The sequence below is a fragment of the Trachypithecus francoisi genome, unplaced genomic scaffold, assembly GCF_009764315.1.
Source record: "Trachypithecus francoisi isolate TF-2019V2 unplaced genomic scaffold, Tfra_2.0 Lachesis_group1, whole genome shotgun sequence".
Classification (NCBI taxonomy): Eukaryota; Metazoa; Chordata; class Mammalia; order Primates; family Cercopithecidae; genus Trachypithecus; species Trachypithecus francoisi.
In genome coordinates this window covers 54776053-54795628 of record NW_022681454.1, presented here as the reverse complement: position 1 = coordinate 54795628, position 19576 = coordinate 54776053, and the positions used below count along the sequence as shown (strand labels likewise).

The window sequence follows — 19576 nt, the reverse complement described above, 5'->3', positions numbered from 1 at the left end:
TCCCATTTTTCCAGGTACATTCTGTCACAGCTTCCCTTGACTAAGAAAGGGAAATCCCCTGACCTCTTGCTCTTCCCGGGTGAGGCAATGCTCCACCCTGCTTCGGCTCACCCTCCATGGGCCGCACCCACTGTCCAACCAGTCCCAATGAAATGAACCAGGTACCTCAGCTGGAAATGAAGAAATCACCTGTCTTCTGTGTCAATCACGCTGGGAGCTGCAGACTGGAGCTGTTCCTATTCAGCCATATTGGAATGGTCCCCCAAAGTGGGTCTTTAAGGCTTGAACCCTCACCCATTCCAGGTCACTCACCCTCCATGTTACCATCTTCGTGGAGCCTGGCTTAGTAGATAACCTTGAGCCATTTCTTCTCAGGAAACAGCTTTGAAGGGTATCTGTATGTGCAAGCCCTCACAGCCAAACAGGAGCTCATGCAAAAGTGTAAGGGGGAAAGAAAAATTTAGCAAAAAAACCTCATAACCAGGGTGAAGTGTATTTTGGATCATAGATTTTTATTACTGCCAGCGAGTGTCAGGCAGGGGCCATTAATCCTCATATGGTGTTGAACAGTAAATCTGCAATACTGAGCCTCTACCACAGGTGGAATTTGGTCTGTAAAAAAGATTCCTCACTTGAGATGGGGCTAAAGTGATTAGCAGCCACTGCATTTATAGAACACCGCTAAAAAGAAAGAACATATTTTAACATGATGTCTCAGTGGCGCCAAGCTGCACTCTCTTGGGTATGTTTCCTAATGAAGCCTTTGCTCTCTTTTTGTTCTGTCCTTGTTGAAGGTGTGGATCATATCTTTTTTAAAGTTGAGATCCTGTCCAATGAAGACCGCGAATGGCATGAATCTTTCTCATTAGTCCTTGGCCCAGATGACCCAGTGGAAGCAGTTCTCGGGGATGTGACTACTGCCACAGTGACGATTCTAGACCAGGAGGCAGCAGGGAGCCTCATATTGCCAGCACCACCCATTGTGAGTTGCTTGACCCAAAGGATTGCTGTTTTACGTCTCAGTGACTAGTAGATGAGAACTTAAGAGAAGTACTCTATTTCTTTATTCTTCTAACACAGTGGTTCCCAACCCGGAGCCATCTTGCCTTCCATTCTCCCCCTTCCAGAGGACATTTAAGCAGTGTCTAGAGAAATTTTTGGTTGTCACAGTCATCACACCAGGTGCTACTAGTATCTAGTGGGTAAAACCAGGGATACTCCTAAACATCCCATAATGCGCAGGGCAGCCCCCAACAACAAAAGGAATTATTTGGCACAAATGTCAATAGTGTTGAGGGTAAGAAACCCTGTTCTGACCTAAAAGTAAGACCAAATCCTGTTGGTGTCTTAGTCTGATAAAGATAGAAAACACAATACAATTGATCTTATCATTTCTTTGATGGGACTTAGAAGAGTAAGAACGTAATACTACCTCATATCTATTATCCCACATACTCACCGTATTTATAGAATTCAGTACCTGTGGGAAGGTAGTACCAGATTTCCTAACTTGGGGTGAATAGAATGAATGCACTGTCCTTACAATTAAGAGGAAAACACCTAGAGGTTGCCAAGGAAAATGTAACCCATAATTGTGAAGCAATCAGAAGAAGTCTTCTAACTTCTGCTAACTAGTCTCATATGTTAGAAAAGAATGACGATTATTTCCAAATATGTCTCTTATTTGGCCATGGAAGAAATATACCACTTCAATTTACTCTTATTTTGCCAAATGTTCTACTATATACCATCAACTATTTAATGCAAGTTTAAACTAGCAACTGTTATTCATGATACAGCTTTGGTTCCAATGTGCAGGAAAGTCAAGAGTATTTCTTTACATGAGTAATAGGGCTCTGATTTAGGAATAAAATTAAAAGGATAGTTAAGTTGCTAGCCCAGCCAGTAGAAGGATCTTCTCCACCACTAAAGATCTGCAGTATCTTTTAAGGATGCCTGGCAAACAATTATAAAAACTTCTCCTGTTATATTTTAAAGAATCCCTAGACACTAAGACATCTTGTGGATCTCCAAAGAAGGGGGCCTTAGTTCTGTGATCTTGCCGATACCCAACCTGAACTGAAGCTTTGTTGCTCTTTCGCAGGTGGTCACACTTGCTGACTATGACCATGTGGAAGAAGTTACCAAGGAAGGAGTTAAGAAATCCCCCTCCCCAGGCTACCCGCTGGTCTGTGTCACCCCCTGTGACCCTCATTTCCCCAGATATGCTGTCATGAAGGAGCGCTGCAGTGAGGCCGGCATCAACCAGACATCTGTGCAGTTCAGCTGGGAAGTGGCTGCCCCCACTGATGGCAATGGGGCCCGGTCTCCCTTTGAAACCATCTCTGACAACACACCATTCACCAGTGTCAACCACATGGTAGGTCTGGGGGTCTGGACCTGGTTCTCCCTCTCTGGGTGAGAACTGGTGTTGTTCTTTGTTACTCAGATAATCAAATTCCTTATGGTCCATGCATGGCATTTGGAATAAAACAAATAAACAGGTGCACAGTCTTTACTCTTATACATAAGAAAAGATAATATGCTGTAATAGAAACCTAAGCTGGTTAGAAGACCTGTTTGCAAATCCTGGTGCTGCCTGTGTTAAACTAAGTAATGCTAAGAGGTTACTTAATCTCTCTGAGCCTCAGTTTCCTGATCTGCAAAGTAATAATTCTACTGCTTAGCTACTTTACAAGGTCATTGAAAAATATGACCTATAAATGACAAAGTCAGTGAAAAACTCCAGGTAGGCACTGTTGATTACTATTAACGTATCTTCAATCATTCCATAAGTATTAGCACATAAACTCCTTACGCGCATGAACCAAAGTTTCTACCACATTTCTATAATGCGGTAGAAATGTGGCCCAAAATGGCCAGCACATCAATGGCACATAGAGGGGACTAGTTATTAAATAAAAGAGTAGAATCGTTGCTGAATGATCAGCACTTTACAAAGCTCTATGGGAGGCCATGAAAAGACATTTGTGCAGCAGTTGCTGTCCTCAAAAAGCTTAGAGACCAATACCCCGACACCATCAGAGAACAATGAATAGTATGTTTTCCCAACCTTAACAAACAGTCCACCACAGTGATCCTGCACATCACACTGACAAAACTGATTCTCTTCCAAAAGTGAGCTGAAAGCCGTTGAGATTCAGGCTTAGTATAGTACCTGCCATGTAGTAAACATTCAACAATTCTTGCCTAAAATTATCTCACTGAATGATTTTAGACATCAGAGATATCTTTCAGACCAAATTTCTCTAGATTTTCCTGTTTATTCCACAATTTATTCCCACTGTAATAAGAGTTTCACTGGAATGAGATAATAGCAGAGGAAAGCCGTTAGACATAGATGGGAGGCTTTGGATAATGCAGGGTCATTCATACCCACTCTCTTTGGCACAACTTATTCAGAAAGGCCTGAAGAGCAATTCTTTTGCAACATAACCTAGCTCAAATTTAAATAGTCTTCTCTATTATTAAAAAATCAACATGGCAAGACTTACCAGCTTGTTGTTTCTTAAGTATCTATTTCTCTCTTCAACAAAACCGTAAAGGAGGTTTGATCTGGTTGGAGCCAAATGCACATTTTTAACAGAAAAATTTATGAGTTTATGCTTCAGGTTTCCTTCTTGCAATGAATTTGTGACTAATACCCTTTACCCTAGATTCCCTTGCTTTATCTTGATTTCTTCAATTATTTATTTAATGCCATTCTATTATATGCATTCTTGTAGGATGCTTCAAATCCCTTCTGTACTAAGTTCATGTATATATAAATAAGTAAAGCATTGGCAGCTAATTTTAAAAAAAGTTTAATGGAAAAATCTTCTTTAATTTTTAATGGACTTCAGGGAAAATTGTTTTCATGGGTAAAATTTGTAAGTTTGTGTGATTGCTTTGTGGGAGGTCTGTGGCACACAGAACTACTGATTAATTTTTCTTGTTATATACTTTCCCTATGTAAATGCACACATTTTCTTAAAGAGTCCTGGTGACCTACATTGCCTCTGCACAGATTGAGTTAGGCACTTTTAGGGCTTCTGTATGTTTGGGGACTTGGAGGAATCTGTGGAAAGACCTTCAAAGGCTAGAATGTGTCAGAGGTCAAGTTCTCAGCTTCAAGCCTGCATGTTACTATAACCCTTGCAGTGTGTGGTCACTGGGTAGGGAGATGGGATGGAGGGAGGATAGCAGTAAGATAAAAAGACCATGATAATTCCTGGGAAGGAAGAATGTTTCCTCTGTCTCCTGACATTATGCTCTCAGCAACAGTGACTTGGAGGCCAACCAGTCTTGCTGGAAGCCTGAATAACACTTGGGTCGTTTTTCTGCTGAGCCTAGTATATTAAGAGAACAATACTATTAATGGAAATCACTCATCTGTGGGTTCATGCTTCATGTCTGTCTAATTGTTCATTGACTATCTTACCCCCTTAGGCTATAAGTACTCAATGATCTGTCTCGACTGTCTGGTTCACAGTTAAAAGTCAATACTTACATGATGAATGAATGACTAGATGGAACAATCAATGGATGGGTGGATGGATGACCTTTACAGATTACCTTTAACCAGATCATATAAGGAGCTGTTTAAGTAGGGTACTCACATTGGAAGTGATTTATTCTCCCTGGTAGGTCCTGGACAGCATTTACTTCAGCCGGAGGTTCCATGTGCGTTGTGTGGCCAAGGCTGTGGACAAGGTGGGCCATGTGGGGACCCCCTTAAGGAGCAACATTGTTACCATTGGAACAGACAGTGCTATCTGCCACACACCAGTGGTGGCTGGGACATCCAGAGGCTTCCAGGCTCAGTCCTTCATTGCAACCTTGAAATACCTCGATGTCAAGCATAAAGAGCATCCGAACAGGTCAGGCAGGTGGTGCCTTCCACCACGCGTAGGTTAAGGTGAATCTCAGGTCTCCTTTGTGTGTTTCCCAGGATGATCAATAAGTGATGCTTCTGCACAATAAAAATGTGATGATGAATGTGTCAGTAAAAGTTTAAATCTGTGAAGATCCCTCAAGCTTGGGCCCCCTGCCTATCTTCCTAGTCTTTCCTTCACCTTCTCATTTTCACCTGCCAGTCCAACCACAGGGAATCATGAGTAACTTCCCAAGCACTACGGACTCTTACAAGTTGCATACCTTTGCCATGCTGTTACCTCAACTCTCCCCAGCCCCCTTCCACTGGCTGGAACCCTACTGTCCTACAATACCTACCACATGGCATCTCTTCTAGGGACATTTCCATCATCTCCCCTAATTTAATTTGGAGGCTTCCCCTTCTAGCTTCTCTGGCACCTGTATATGCTTCTTTTAGAAGATTATTAGCATTCACTCTCTCTATCCTTTAGTAGATGGTAAGGCCTGAAGGCCAGAGACCATGAGTTTGTATTTTGAGTATCCTCTGGCCAGTATAGTGCTTCTTGGCATCTAAGAGGCACTCCTAAATATCTACTGAACAAATGAATAATAATGTAGAAATTAGGATATATTGGACTTAATTTTTTCTGTGCCACCATGATGGGAAATGGATGTTTTCATTTTTGTATAGCAAAAAAGAATTTGTGTATGCTATGCATATTTATTAAACACTATAGTATTTAAATCTGTGCCTTTATAAACAACTCCATTGCTCATAAACTCAGAAAAATGAGTTCCTTTATATGAATAAAACATGTTTGAATGAATATGCACACACTTCTTTCTTTCCTGACACAGTAAAATGTATCTTAGTGACCCCTTCCTAGAAAAAAGACCCTCCTCTTCACTTCCAAGGTTCTGATTCCTCTTAAAAATGTGGTTCTGTGCTCAAGAGATGAGCTATATAAACTCAAAACACACTGTCAATAAACACACTCAAAATTTAAACTGCTACAATGACAAAAATTGCAATGCATAAGTATAGTTCTGTCGTGTCGCAGTCTTAACCAATGTTTATTAAGCTCATTTCTTATTTAGAATTGTATACTATGTGCTCTGGAGAAACAAAAGTAGTGAAGGAAATGCTCTGTGTCCTCATAGTGGGGAGGCAAGATAAACAGAGTCTGAAAACATTGGAGAAATAGTAGCCAATATAAATAAGTTGCACATTTCCTGGTCCAAAGGCTGCCTAAGAGCTGAGGATGTAGATCAAGGAACAGGACACTGCAGACTGAGGCTGGTAGGGCTGGACACGTGGTGTTGATAGGACTTACAGGGAGACTGAAGAGAGAAGGCTGTTTTCAGTCAGGAGAGAGAGTATGAGTAGCTGCACATTGTAATTCCTCAGATTTGGCTGGGTGGAGGAATTGGTTTTAGAGTTTAAAAGCTCAACGATATATTTTTGACTCAAATACTTAAAGAAATGTGAGTGTCAAGCTTACCTAAGTTCCATAAACATTCACTGTGACAGAGCAGGGGAGCAGGCCCTCTGCAGTCACTCAGCTTCAGCTCCTGAAAAAACAGAGTTTCCATTAAAAAGCAAAGGAAAGCTTTAAAGTAATTTGTGGTTGTGATGTTATCTTTTCCTGTATAGAAAAAAAATCTATAATTCTAGATTACTATCAGTCCTGTGTCTGGCCGGTCTCTTAGAGGGAAGCAATGATACTATGTATATATGTATACCCCCTGTTCAGACAGAAATCCTACCTGGAAATCTTCAGGAAGGAAAAAAAAATGGTAGTTCATTGGTGAAGACAAATTAGGTGATGAGAAAGAAGTATATCCTATTGACCATTTATAGCAGTCAGCTAAACATTTATTTCTGCCCTTTTTCCCCCTAGAATCCACATTTCGGTGCAGATCCCACATCAGGATGGAATGCTGCCCCTTATCTCCACCATGCCGTTGCACAACTTGCATTTTCTACTGTCTGAGTCCATCTACAGACACCAGCACGTCTGCTCCAATTTAGTTACCACCTATGACCTGAGAGGCATCTCAGGTGAGATTGACGAGTTCAGGACTGGTCTTTCCATGCTAGCCCAGTGCAGTGACTTTCAAGATATACCAGAGTGAGGAGAACTGCTTTTCATGTTTTCTGGTTCTCAGAATCCACACATTAGTGGTTTTCTTTCCTAGCACACATGCACATTCCATTAGCTCAGACAATGAAGTGGACAGAAAGAAACAAGAACTTTGGAATCACACTGGTTCAAATCCTTATTCCACTGAACAAATACAGTTTGACCTTTCTGAGCCACTGTTATCTATAACATGGGAATAACACTTGTTACCACTCAAGATGAGGATTAAATGCATTGACATTTTTAAAGCACCACTATGGTATATTTTAGTGTCTTCATTCCCTTAGAGTGAGCATGTTTACACTGGTGCTCCAAAAACCTGTTATAAAAAGCTAAAGTGAAGATGCTATAGGATGAGTTCTCCAGAAGCAGAAGCTGAGATGGAGTTTGGGGTTACAAGATATTTATTAGGGATCAATACTTGTGAAAGAGAAGGAGCGAAACAGGATTGGGCAGAGGGAGAAGTCAAGCTGCAATGCAGGCTGAAAAAGCCATCTCAGCCATGGCAGGGAGCTCTGGAGAGTCTTGTCCTACTTCCAGCTGATACAGCCAGACCCTTATAGCCTACCTAGCTTCGTCACTGAATGCAGGCTGCCCCGCAAGGGCATGACCTTGGGCTGAGCCAATGTGCAGCTGACGCAGAGCTGAAGGAGCTGACAGCTGAGGCAGCACATCTCTGTGTTCACCACAGCAGACATTTGACTTTACAAAGAATTCTGTCCATTTCCATTTACCTTAGCAAGTGCACATTACCTGCATATTTCCTCCTTTCACAAATGATGAATCATTTAATAGTGTTTTTGAAGACAGAAATGCATTCATATTCTCTTTCATATTCATTAAGCATCACTTTTGGTCATGATGGTCTTTATACAGTAGCAATTAGCTGAGTACAAATTATTTGTAAATCACTGAGCTACATATGAAAGTTTAATTGGTCCACATTTGTAGCTAGTGGAAGAGACATACTATGTTTAAATACTAAACTTTGCACCTTTTCCTACTTAAAAGCAATTAATTTCAAGACATGTTAATTGAGTACCTAGTCATCATGGGATAGAGGGCTGGGTGCTGGGTGTCAAGCATTCTAAGATATTTATCAACCCTTTTAAAATACTACAGTCACTTTTAGTACTATAAAATTTTAACCTGGCCAGGTGCAGTGGCTCATGCCTGTAATCCTAGCACTTTGGGAGGCTGAGGCGGGTAGATTGCCTGAGCTTAGGAGTTTGAGACCAACCTGGGGAACACAGTGAAACCCTGTCTCTACTGAAAACACAAAAAATTAGCCAGATGTGGTGGCATGCACCTGTAATCACAGCCACTCAGGAGGCTAAGACAGGAGAATCGCTTGAACCCGGGAGGCGCAGGTTGCAGTGAGCCGAGGTCGCGCCATTGCACTCCAGCATGGGTGACAGAGCGAGACTCCGTCTCAAAAAAAAAAAAAAAAAATTAACCCTAATATTCTAAAATTGTATCTGTATTCAGCTCCCTACTATATAAAGTTCTCCCTTAATTTAGAGCCATTCATGTTCTTGGCAGCATTTGATTCAATAATTTTTGCCTGTCACAGGTGAGAGTTACAGGCATCATTAGTGAGCTATTTACTCATTAACAAAAAATTCAGACTTTCCTTCCCAAAGAGTTCAGAAACTATGAGCAAGAAGAAGTAGTCAAATGTAGATGTGCTGGTTTTTTTAAATTTTTTTTTGAGATGGGGTCTCAAAAAAGAAATTTTAAAAATCACTCTTAAAATAATAATTCCCTAATGAATGAGCCATACAGTAAATCCATTTCTTCAGGACTGGTGGGGACATATATGAAGCACAGGACCAGACTTGCCAGGTGTAGCAGGCAAAGCTTCAGAGTGTTTTCCTTTCCAAGTTCTGCCGCCTTCATTCATGGTATCATTTGCTCACCTTTTCCTCCATGGTTCCTGTGGTGTCTTAGAGGTGGAGTCCTCCATTCAACACGTGGCAACAGCAGTTAGCAAGCGCTTTCCAAGATCCCTCACATTCTCCCTGCACGTTGGGAGCCCTGGGTTGCTTTGTTGTTAGGGTCTTAGGTGACTGAAAGTGCTTTTAGTGTGAAAGGGTGAGCTCTTCGCCCCAGCCTGCTCCTTGGCTTCCGCAAACCAAGTTATCATTCCTCATTCTTCCCTCCCCGGCAGAGGCAGGGTTCCTGGATGATGTGGTCTATGACAGCACCGCCCTGGGGCCTGGCTATGATCGCCCCTTCCAGTTTGACCCCAGCGTGCGAGAGCCAAAGACCATCCAGCTCTACAAACACCTGAATCTGAAGAGCTGCGTGTGGACCTTTGATGCTTATTACGACATGACTGAGCTGATTGATGTCTGTGGGGGCTCTGTAACCGCCGACTTCCAGGTGGGTGCCCTGGGGCTTGTCTGAGGACTCTGCATATGGGTGCCATGGTCAACCTTGTTTGTTCCTGAAGCACTTCAGGTAGCACTTTGCCTCCAGAACTGGGCCAACCAACTAACGGAGTCTTCTTTATAAGTCCCTCAAGCAAGATCTTGGCAGCACTGAAGCTAGAGAAGGCCCCAAAAGTCCTCTAAATCAAGTTAATGTGGAAAAAACTTACTGTCTGGCATACTCACTTATATAAAAATCCAATATTTACTTCTCTAGGCATATATATTTTTATATTTATAATGCATATATTTTGGAAAGCCAAAACTATTTACATTTGATACTAGGGTTATTACTACATTGATGTATTCTCTTCCCCACCTGGGAAAATGTGTCAGATGACACAACCTGTGTTTCAGAAGACAAGAAGAACACTGTTGTCCTATGCATTGTGGAAAGATAATTGCTTAAAACATTTTGATTTCACACCTATTCCAAACTGCCAGCCCCTACAAAAATAGACACTTTCTAAAATATATATTATCATTAAACATTAGTGTATTAATCTATTCTCACACTACCATAAAGACATACCAGAGACTGGTAATCTATAAAGAAAAGAGGTTTCATTGACTCACAGTTCCACATGGCTGGAGAGGCCTCAGGAAACTTATAGGGGAAGGGGAAGCAGACATGTCTTACATGGTGGCAGGCGAGAGAGAGCAAGCAAGAACAGGGAAAACTGCCTTGTAAAACCATCAGATCTCGTGAGAACTCATTCACTGTCATAAGAACAGCATGAGGGAAACCATGATCCTATCACCTCCCACCTGGTTCCTCCCTTGACATGGAGGGATTAGGGAGATTACAATTCAAGGTGAGATTTGGGTGGGGACAGAAAGCTTAACCATATCAATTAGTGACAATTGAAAAATTTATAGCAAGAAGTCATAGTCAGAGAAGGGCAGTTATATCAAAGGGCCACTGAGACTAGGCTAATCTGTCCTCATGGGAAAATTAATTCTAAAGCAGGTTCTATCCAATTTTGAGCAGTTATCTCAATGAGCTGAAAACTAGTTAGATGTTTGTTCTTCATTTCAAATCAGGTTTATCCTCATTGAAAGAGAGAAATTATAGAGGGATTTAGAGTAATCATTTAGAGAAAGTGTCTGATTAAAATGTGTTGTTTTCTTGGTGCCTCTCAGCCTGGTTTCCTCTCATTTTGTGTGCACTACTGCCATCTACTGAAGAGAATTTTAAGGCATTCATAGGTTTTCTGTTTCTCCGATTGCATAACCTTTCACTTTGGAAAATGCAAACCTAAGTGATTTGTTTTTTTCCTGGCCTCTCAAAAATTAGTATTCTCTGTTCTTTATGCTTTTGCTGTAATTACATGTTTGAATATTTTTGTTCAGAATATGCTTAAAAACCTCAAAGACAAGGATTTCTTATATGTATATATCCCACTTTTAAACCAACACAGAAAAAATATATACACAGAAGTATTTTGTTGTTGTCTATTTCTTTGAAAATAATTGAAATTACTGACATATGGTAGGAATAATATAGAACTTAGAACTAAGGCCTCGTTGGTACCTTTCGCTATCAAATCAGCAGTCTTGGACAAGACATAACCTCTCTGAACCTCATCTGAAATTGTACTAATAATCTCAGCAAGAGAAGGTGCCTTTCATAGTGTGCCTGGCATAGAATAGGCATGCAGTAAATATTTGTTGGGTTTTTTTTCTTTTTAAAGATTAGTAAGTAATATCATGAGGGCTAAAGGAGGATAAACAAAAACAAACGAGGGAAAATTAATTTTGCCAATCAGCTAGAGAGTTTATCGAAGTTCCGATAGTGTGATTGGAGCAGGTGTATTTAGCAAAACCAGTGTATAAGGGACAGAACATGGTACAAGGTCCAAATGAAATCTGGAAATTTTCTTTAAAAAGGAAATAAAAAGGCCGGGAAGAGTGACTCATACCTGTAGTCTCAGCAATTTGGAAGGCTGAGGCTGGAGGATCACTGGAGCCCAGGAAGTTGAGGCTACAGTGAGCTATGATGGAGTCGCTGGACTCCAGCCTGGGCTACAGAGAGAGACCCCATCTCTTGAAAAACGAACAAAGTAAAGCATGTCAAAGTGGAATTTTTCAATGAGTGTGGAGTTGGTTGAGTCTTTTGAGAAAGCTGGCATCAAATTTTAAATCCCTGACAACTTTTGAATATTAAAAAAAACTTTGGAAAAATATTAAAGCATTTGGTTTTTTCCTTAATTACCCATAGAAACACTTTATACTGTATTTTCAAACAAAAGAAAAATATAAGTCCCATAGTATATTGTAGTAATTAGCCAATGATAAAATAAAATTGTTTTAAACTAAGTTTTTTTGTTATAAATATATATATTTATGGAAGAAAGCATAGAAATATTTTAAAAATGTGTAAACCAACTCTCCACTCACACACACATATACAGCTATGTTCACCATAAAAGCTTCTGCTACCATTCTGTTACCTTTCCATCCAGTTTTGTTCGTTACGTAGTAAAATAAAAATGATCGGGCCAAATTAAAAGCAGGGAAACAAATCTCCTTAAAAGGAATGTTCTCTTGGAAGTGTGAGGTGCTGCCTTTTCAAAACTCTTTCCAAAGCACTGCATGGGACAAGAAATTATTGAAGTACGTGCAGCTCTGAGTTGTCCATTGGTGAACTTCCTAGATATGATTTCAATGCTCGGGCCCTTTGTTCCTGGAGCAGGAGATTAGAGCACTCACTAAAACATCCTGAATTAGGCACAGGTTCCTCCCAGGCGTCCGGATGTGGGCATCTTCCTGATGATGGTTGACTTGGGCTCTCCTACGGGTCACTGGCAAATGGTCAACACAGGGAGTTTGTACTGAATGGTAGATCCCACATCCACCGGGTTGATCCTTGGGAATAATTGTGATATTCTAAAATTTCAGCCAGATCTTCTGGCAACTGAACAGAGCTCATTCTCCCACTTCAAAAGTATTTTTGTTCAAATATCACCTCCTTAGAGAAGCCTCTGCACATGACCCTGTCTAAAGAAGCATTCTGGCCACTTTCTATTCCATTGCTTCCTTTATTTTTTTAAATTAGTAAGTGCAATCATGGGCACTTGCTTAATAATTATTGAATAAGTGTGCGACTACGTGGGTGAATGAAGATGAAACCAAGATGCTGTGATAATATGCCTTTTCATCCCAGGGGAGAAATAACTCTGTGTGCTTACTGCTTCCTCGGCAGGTGAGGGACTCTGCTCAGTCCTTCTTGACAGTGCACGTTCCTCTGTATGTGTCCTACATCTATGTGACAGCCCCCAGGGGCTGGGCCTCCTTGGAGCACCACACTGAGATGGAGTTTTCTTTCTTCTATGACACTGTTCTCTGGAGAACAGGTATGCCCATTGACGCCTTAACCATCCGTTTAGTTAGGGCTTCACTCAAGCAAGATTAAAAGAAGAGTAGTGACTTTTAACAGTAGCTGCTTTTCTCATCCTGTTATCCCATAGATAAAGTGGGGCCACCTCAAGTCTGGAAAGTGAAGATCTGGGGTTCCTGAAAAGAATGATGTCCTTCTGTCCTGATGCTGGAAGGTCTCAGTCTAGATAGCTAAGGTCCCAGAGTAGAGGATAGCAAGTGACAGATGAGTCCTCTACTACCCATGAGGGATTCAGAGGGGTGTGTGTTCTTTTGGAGTATAACCCAAATAATCTTCATTTTCTCGTAGTGAAACATGTGGTTCATCTTTTTTACAAAGCAAAAGGATCTTCAAATCAGATGCATGGAAATAGAAAAATGTGTCAAGAGCACTTGAAATATTTATGTCAAGTAGCCCACTTTATTCATTTGGCAAAGCATCAGCTCTTTAATTGCATCCTCCAAAGAAGGAATTTTAACCTTCTGAAGTCAAGGGCTGTGATGCTGAATGTTTAAAATGACCTTTCCCTCAGGCTCATCCCCCTTCCTGTCCTCTCTGGGAGGAGCCCCCAAGAACTAAGTGGGAGGCAGCCCTTCAGCTGGGAGCCCACACCTCACCCCCACCCAGTTTCCCCACCCACCTCCTCCTACTGCTTCCACAGAGATACTCCTTCAAACTCCCCAATTTTCTCCTCCACTATCTCCAATGGTTCTTGGTTATTTTTGTTTTTCTTGTTTTTTTTTTTTTCTCATTTTTAGTGTCCTGTACTTCACACACTACCCCAAACCTATTTCCCCAAACCCATTTCCCCTAAATTCTACTGCTCCCGCCCTCCCTCTTTTCCTCTCCAGGGGTGATGTGCTTTATCTGAGGCAAACATACTAAAAAAAAAAAAAAAAAAAAAAACAGGAGTTTTCTTTTGAGAAAGCTTCATCTCTACTAATTGAAGTACAGTCATCATTCATATCTATTAAGGTTTGGTTCCAGGACCTCCCCCAGACACCAAGATCTGAGGACGCTCAAATCCCTCATATAAAATGGTATAGTATTTACATATAACCTATACATATACTCCCTTATGCTTTAAATCATCTCTAGATTACTTATAACACCTAATACAATGTATATGCTATATAAATAGTTGTTACACTATATTGTTTAGGTATAACAACTATATACTATATTGTTTTGTATATGTATACTATATATATATAACAACTATATACTATATTGTTTAGGAAATAATGGCAAGAAAAACAAATCTGTATATGTTTAGTGCAGATGCATTTTTATTCTAATATTTTCAATTTGAGGTTGGGTGAATCCACAGATGCAGAATCCATGATGTAGAACAGATCAGATACAGAGGGCTGACAGTGTAGTCCTTTCTTCTATGAAATGGCTTAGGCTCAAATCATTTTTTGCTTTGTATTTCTCATGGGAAAATAACTTCAGGCAGCTTTCCCACTCTGGGTCAGATAATCCCTTGAGCTCTTGTTTTTGTTTTGTCTTGTTCAACTTCATGTTTCTCCTCCTTACGTTACCCTTTGGTTTTGGTCATTCTGAACTCACTGGGGACCATGACTGCAGTTTCCTTTATTAAAGCCACAGCTTTCTTGTATCATGCTGGCTTTCTACAAGCTTCCCTTTAATTCTCCTTTGGTTTGAGTACTAAATGTAGCCACCAGGACTTTGTTTATACCTCTGTTAAGTCGGGAAAGGTATCTTGGTGAGGAAAAGAAAATATAGTAGGAAGCAGATGTGCTGTAACCATACCCTGGTATAAAGTTTGAGAGTAAGAAGTTTTAGGATTCTTTTTTTTGCTGAACCCCGCATCTGGGCTAAGTGGAATTTACAGGTTTGAAGAGTCTATTTCGAGAACAGTGGAACCGTTACAAGAAAAAAAAAAAAAAAGGCCGGGCGCGGTGGCTCAAGCCTGTAATCCCAGCACTTTGGGAGGCCGAGACGGGCGGATCACGAGGTCAGGAGATCGAGACCATCCTGGCTAATACGGTGAAACCCCGTCTCTACTAAAAAAATACAAAAAACTAGCCGGGCGACGAGGCGGGCGCCTGTAGTCCCAGCTACTGGGGAGGCTGAGACAGGAGAATGGCATGAACCCAGGAGGCGGAGCTTGCAGTGAGCTGAGAGCCGGCCACTGCACTCCAGCCTGGGCGGCAGAGCAAGACTCCGTCTCAAAAAAAAAAAAAAAAAAAGAACCAAGTAAAATGAGCTGTCACACAATTTTAATTGGCATATGTTTCTATAGACATATAAATGTTATCTTGTTACATTCAAATAAATGTGCAGCTCTACCTGGAGGTGTCCTTGGGATAACTTATACATGGTTGTTGTCAGGGAGGAATTTTCCATGCCCTAACATTTTCTCTCTGCTTTCCTGCCCAGGAATCCAGACAGACAGTGTGCTCTCTGCAAGGCTTCAGATAATAAGAATCTACATTCGAGAGGATGGCCGTCTTGTCATTGAATTCAAGACCCATGCCAAATTCAGAGGTAATATCAATGCCATTTTTTCCCCAACTTTTTATTAAGAAACAGAAAGTCGAAAGAATAGAACAATAAAAAACAGTCGACAATGATTAACGTTCTGCTATACATCCATGTGCACCTACACGCATACATACCTTTTTTGTCACACCATTCAGAACCAAGTTGCAGACTTCGTGTCAAGTTACCCAAAATACTTCAGTTGACATTGTCTAAGAACAAGGACTTTCTCTTATACAGTAACAACATCATGATCACTTCTAAGATATTTAGCATTGATTCAGTAATATCCAGTCTCTATTCATATTTCCTTTATTGTTCCACAAACATCTTTTCCACTTATTTTTATATTTGTTTATTTTATAACTGCTTACATGAAAAGAAAGAAGTTGCAGTTATGATTCATATGTTACATTTTGATTGTTATATTGCTTTAGTTTCTTTTAATCTAAAATATTCCTCCTACTTTTATTTATTCGCGACACTATTTCAGTGCAGTTTTAAAGAGTGGAGGTATCTTGCTGATAACATTTACCCTTTTAATGATGTTTATAATTATCCTCTTCTACCAAGGACTTGAATGGCCCTAAATGTGACTTTTATCTGATGCTGAAATTTCTATGTATAAACTACAAGACCTTTCTACCTCCAAGAAACATGTTGGTTAGAATTTAAAGCTATGTATATTGAGTGTTCATTGTCACATAAAGACCCCTATTACTGTGAATATACTCATTAACACCATTTTCACAAGGATTATTCCTATTGTTTATAAATAAATACATATGACTATGATGACCATCACAAGTAGGACGATGGGCTGGGGTGAGATGCCATGCCATCCCCACCAGTGTGGAATATATTCTAAGGGGCAAAATGGGCTAACTTTAGTTGTTTGAGAGAAGAACATTAATTCAGTTCTCAGGCTTTTGTGGGGCTCTACCACAAGTACAATAAAACTCAAGCTCTACAACAAGTACGATAAGTGCATGTGTTTCCCCTTCAAATAGGACAGTTTGTGATGGAGCACCACACTCTCCCGGATGTGAAATCTTTCATACTGACTCCAGAACACCTAGGAGGAATTGAATTTGACTTGCAGCTGTTATGGAGTGCTCAGACTTTTGATTCTCCGTATCAACTCTGGAGAGCCACAAGCTCTTATAACAGGTAAATATGGTGATGGAGACCTCCATGGGTAGAGCTGAGTGGTTTTCCATTTCTTTCAGGAGCTTGAGAAATAGTGCTTTTATCTGAAGGCTAGACTTTTATTTTAAAAGGGGAGTTGATAGAAATAAACCTCAGCTGGGACTGGTGGTGCTAGCTGGTAGCCCAGCTACTCAGGAGGATCACTTGAGCTCAGGAGTGCAAAGTTGCGGTGAGCCATGATCGCACCTGCAAATAGCCACTGCACTCCAGCCTGGGCAACAGAAAGCGATCCTGTCTCTTAAAAAAAAAAAAAAAAAATTAATGAATTAATTAAAAGAAATGACACTCTAGCAAATAAAGAAAGAAACAAATCTTGCTGAGATAAACTTTGATATATAAATAAGAAGTGCTCACACTTATTCCAAGAGTGAGACCACATCCTATGGTGGGGAACTTAGTCACATGGCACACCTGCTTAGAAGGGAAGTCAGGAAATGTGTCTAACTAAAACCTTTATCGAATAAATAAATTTCATGTCAATTACAACAACCTGTACAAAATAGTATCTCTGATTAAGTCCATGCGTCTTTTACAAGATTTATTCCTCTCGCACACCCAGTATAGAGGTAGAATAGGAATTTAACAAATAGTAAAATATCCCCCATCTAGAAAAGGGAAGAATGAAAAAAACAAAATTAAAACCACTATAAAAAGGACAAGTGGGCAACCAGGAATCTATCATAAATATATTATCCCCATTTTGTTGATAATGAAAGTAAGAGCCATATTTAGCATTAAAATCTTACTTCAAATTGTCTTGAGAATCATTTTCAAAAAAAAATTTTCTTAACTTAAAATTTTTGATCTTATATCAGATTTTTTATTGTATAGTGATTCTTTTGAAATTGATATATAATAACCTTCAAGGACTGTGCTTCATGTACTTTGTCCCAGTTTACAGACAGGGAAACCGTCCTCCTTTAAGTACTCTGCTGACATCTTTATTGCCACTTGAATGAAGCCCACCCTCCTGCAGCATCCAAGGCCCAGCCTCCCCTCTAGTTTCACCTCAAACCCAGGCTTTTAGCCACATTAGATATCTCACCAATCCCTGAACCCACCAGCCCATCCATACCTCCATGCTTTCGCAATTCCCTTAGCCCTTCTTCCTCTTTTCCCCTTGTATAACTAACTCCTCTGAGACCAAGCCCAGCTCAAATACTGACCCTTTGTGACAGCTTCCCTGACTTCCCATACAGTACTAGCAGCTCCCTCCTCCTGGTTCCTACCCTGTTGCAGCTTCTGCTGTAACACAGCTCATTATCTTATGATGGTCTATCTGCTGGTCCCAGATTTTCACTAGATTGTGAGCTTCTCCAGAGTAGAAGGCACATATGATTCATCTTAAATCCCCAGAACCACAGGTTTTAGCATGTGGTAGGTTCTGAGCAAGCACCTTTTAGGAGCTTACCTTTGAGGTAAAGAGACAAAATGCATAGATAAATGACAAAATGAAGAACCCCACCAAGCACTCCATGCTAAGCACACTGTGCGAGATACAGGGTAATATGAAGACCATAATTGTTCAGGGAAGAGAGAGCCAGAGGCTGGGGAGTTGTATAAGGATTCCTGAAAGAGGTGAGACAACTTATGGTCCATGTTGTGATATGGGAAATGCTTAGATTCTAGTAAGGAGATGAAAAGAACTGCAGGATTAAAGATATGTACCTAAGACTGTGTTTGGCATGTTTGAAGGGATAGTGAGGAAATGGGACCCAAGTAGTATTTAGGAATGGGAAAAAGTAGGACCGAAGGCTTGGGAGGCTATGCTATTTGTCTTGCATTCGTTTGTTCAACAAGTATTTATGGAATGTTTACTGTGTGTCAGAGAAGGTTCTAGGTACCTTGAATATATTGGTAAACAAAATAAAGATCCCTAAGTATAAGACTTAAAGTAAGGAGACACAAAGCAGTAGACACAATAAGCAAAGTATAACATATGTCAGAAGGTGATATGCACTATGGGAAAATGAAAGGTATGGAGCAGGGTAAAGGGAAGCGGGAATGGGGAGACATTATAATTTTAATTAGAATGTTCCCAGTAGACCTTATTTGAGCAAACACTTGAAGGAGGTGAGGGAGTTGGCTATGCAGAAACATGGGCAACAGGACTCCTGGTAAAGTTCCTAAAATGGCAACATTTGGGCATGCTTGTAGAACAAGGATGCCCATATGGCTGGCATGAAGTGAGCAGGGAAGAGTGTAATAGACAATAATGCTAAAGAAGTAAGGAGTAGGGGTAGGGTCACGGGGTGGGGCCCTGTAAACCAGTGTTTGGCCTCTGGCTTCTACTCTCTAGTGCAGGGAGAGCCCCTACAGGGTTTAAGTAGAGCTAGACACGATCTAGCCAGGCATGGATTGTTCTGCCTATTTGAATATTTGTATTAATGAAGCGTTACTATCCAATTATAGATGTCAGTTTCCATGTAATTTAAATATAGTATACAAAGTCTCATTTCCTGCTGATCCAAGATTTGATGGAAAACTGCAGACATACAGACTTTTAGATTAGGAAGGAGCTTAGAAAATAGGAGAGTAGCCGGATGCAATGGCTCAAGCCTGTAATCCCAGCACTTTGGGAGGCCGAGATGGGCGGATCACGAGATCAGGAGATCGAGACCATCCTGGCTAACATGGTGAAACCCCGTCTCTACTAAAAAATACAAAAAACTAGCCGGGCGAGTTGGTGGGGCGCCTGTAGTCCCAGCTACTCAGGAGGCTGAGGCAGGAGAGTGGTGTAAACCCGGGAGGCGGAGCTTGCAGTGAGCTGAGATCCAGCCACTGCACTCCAGCCCGGGCGACAGAGCCAGACTCCGTCTCAAAAAAAAAAAAAAAAAAAAAAAGAAAATAGGAGAGTAAAAAGCAGAGAAAGAAAGGAGAGTAGAAGGAGCTTATGCCCTGAAAGTCTGCATGGTTTGTTAAAATCATACAGCCATGGCAGAGGCAAGCTGAAGTTCTACTGGTTCCCAGTTTCCAGCCTGTGCCAGTCCACTACACTGATGCCAGAATGTGACATAAAAGTTTTATTA

General features: G+C 40.8%; 1 protein-coding gene across 1 annotated transcript in view; it reads left to right on the top strand.

Annotated features, from left to right (window-relative positions):
• FRAS1 (Fraser extracellular matrix complex subunit 1) overlaps positions 1–19576 on the top strand; it is a 478911-nt gene that overhangs the window by 438580 nt on the left and 20755 nt on the right. The window contains exons 62-69 of the mRNA XM_033214331.1: positions 795–982; positions 2105–2380; positions 4648–4880; positions 6777–6937; positions 9190–9404; positions 12657–12807; positions 15237–15344; positions 16349–16508. Coding sequence (XP_033070222.1) covers positions 795–982; positions 2105–2380; positions 4648–4880; positions 6777–6937; positions 9190–9404; positions 12657–12807; positions 15237–15344; positions 16349–16508 — 1492 coding nt within the window. The remainder of the gene's footprint in view (positions 1–794; positions 983–2104; positions 2381–4647; positions 4881–6776; positions 6938–9189; positions 9405–12656; positions 12808–15236; positions 15345–16348; positions 16509–19576) is intronic.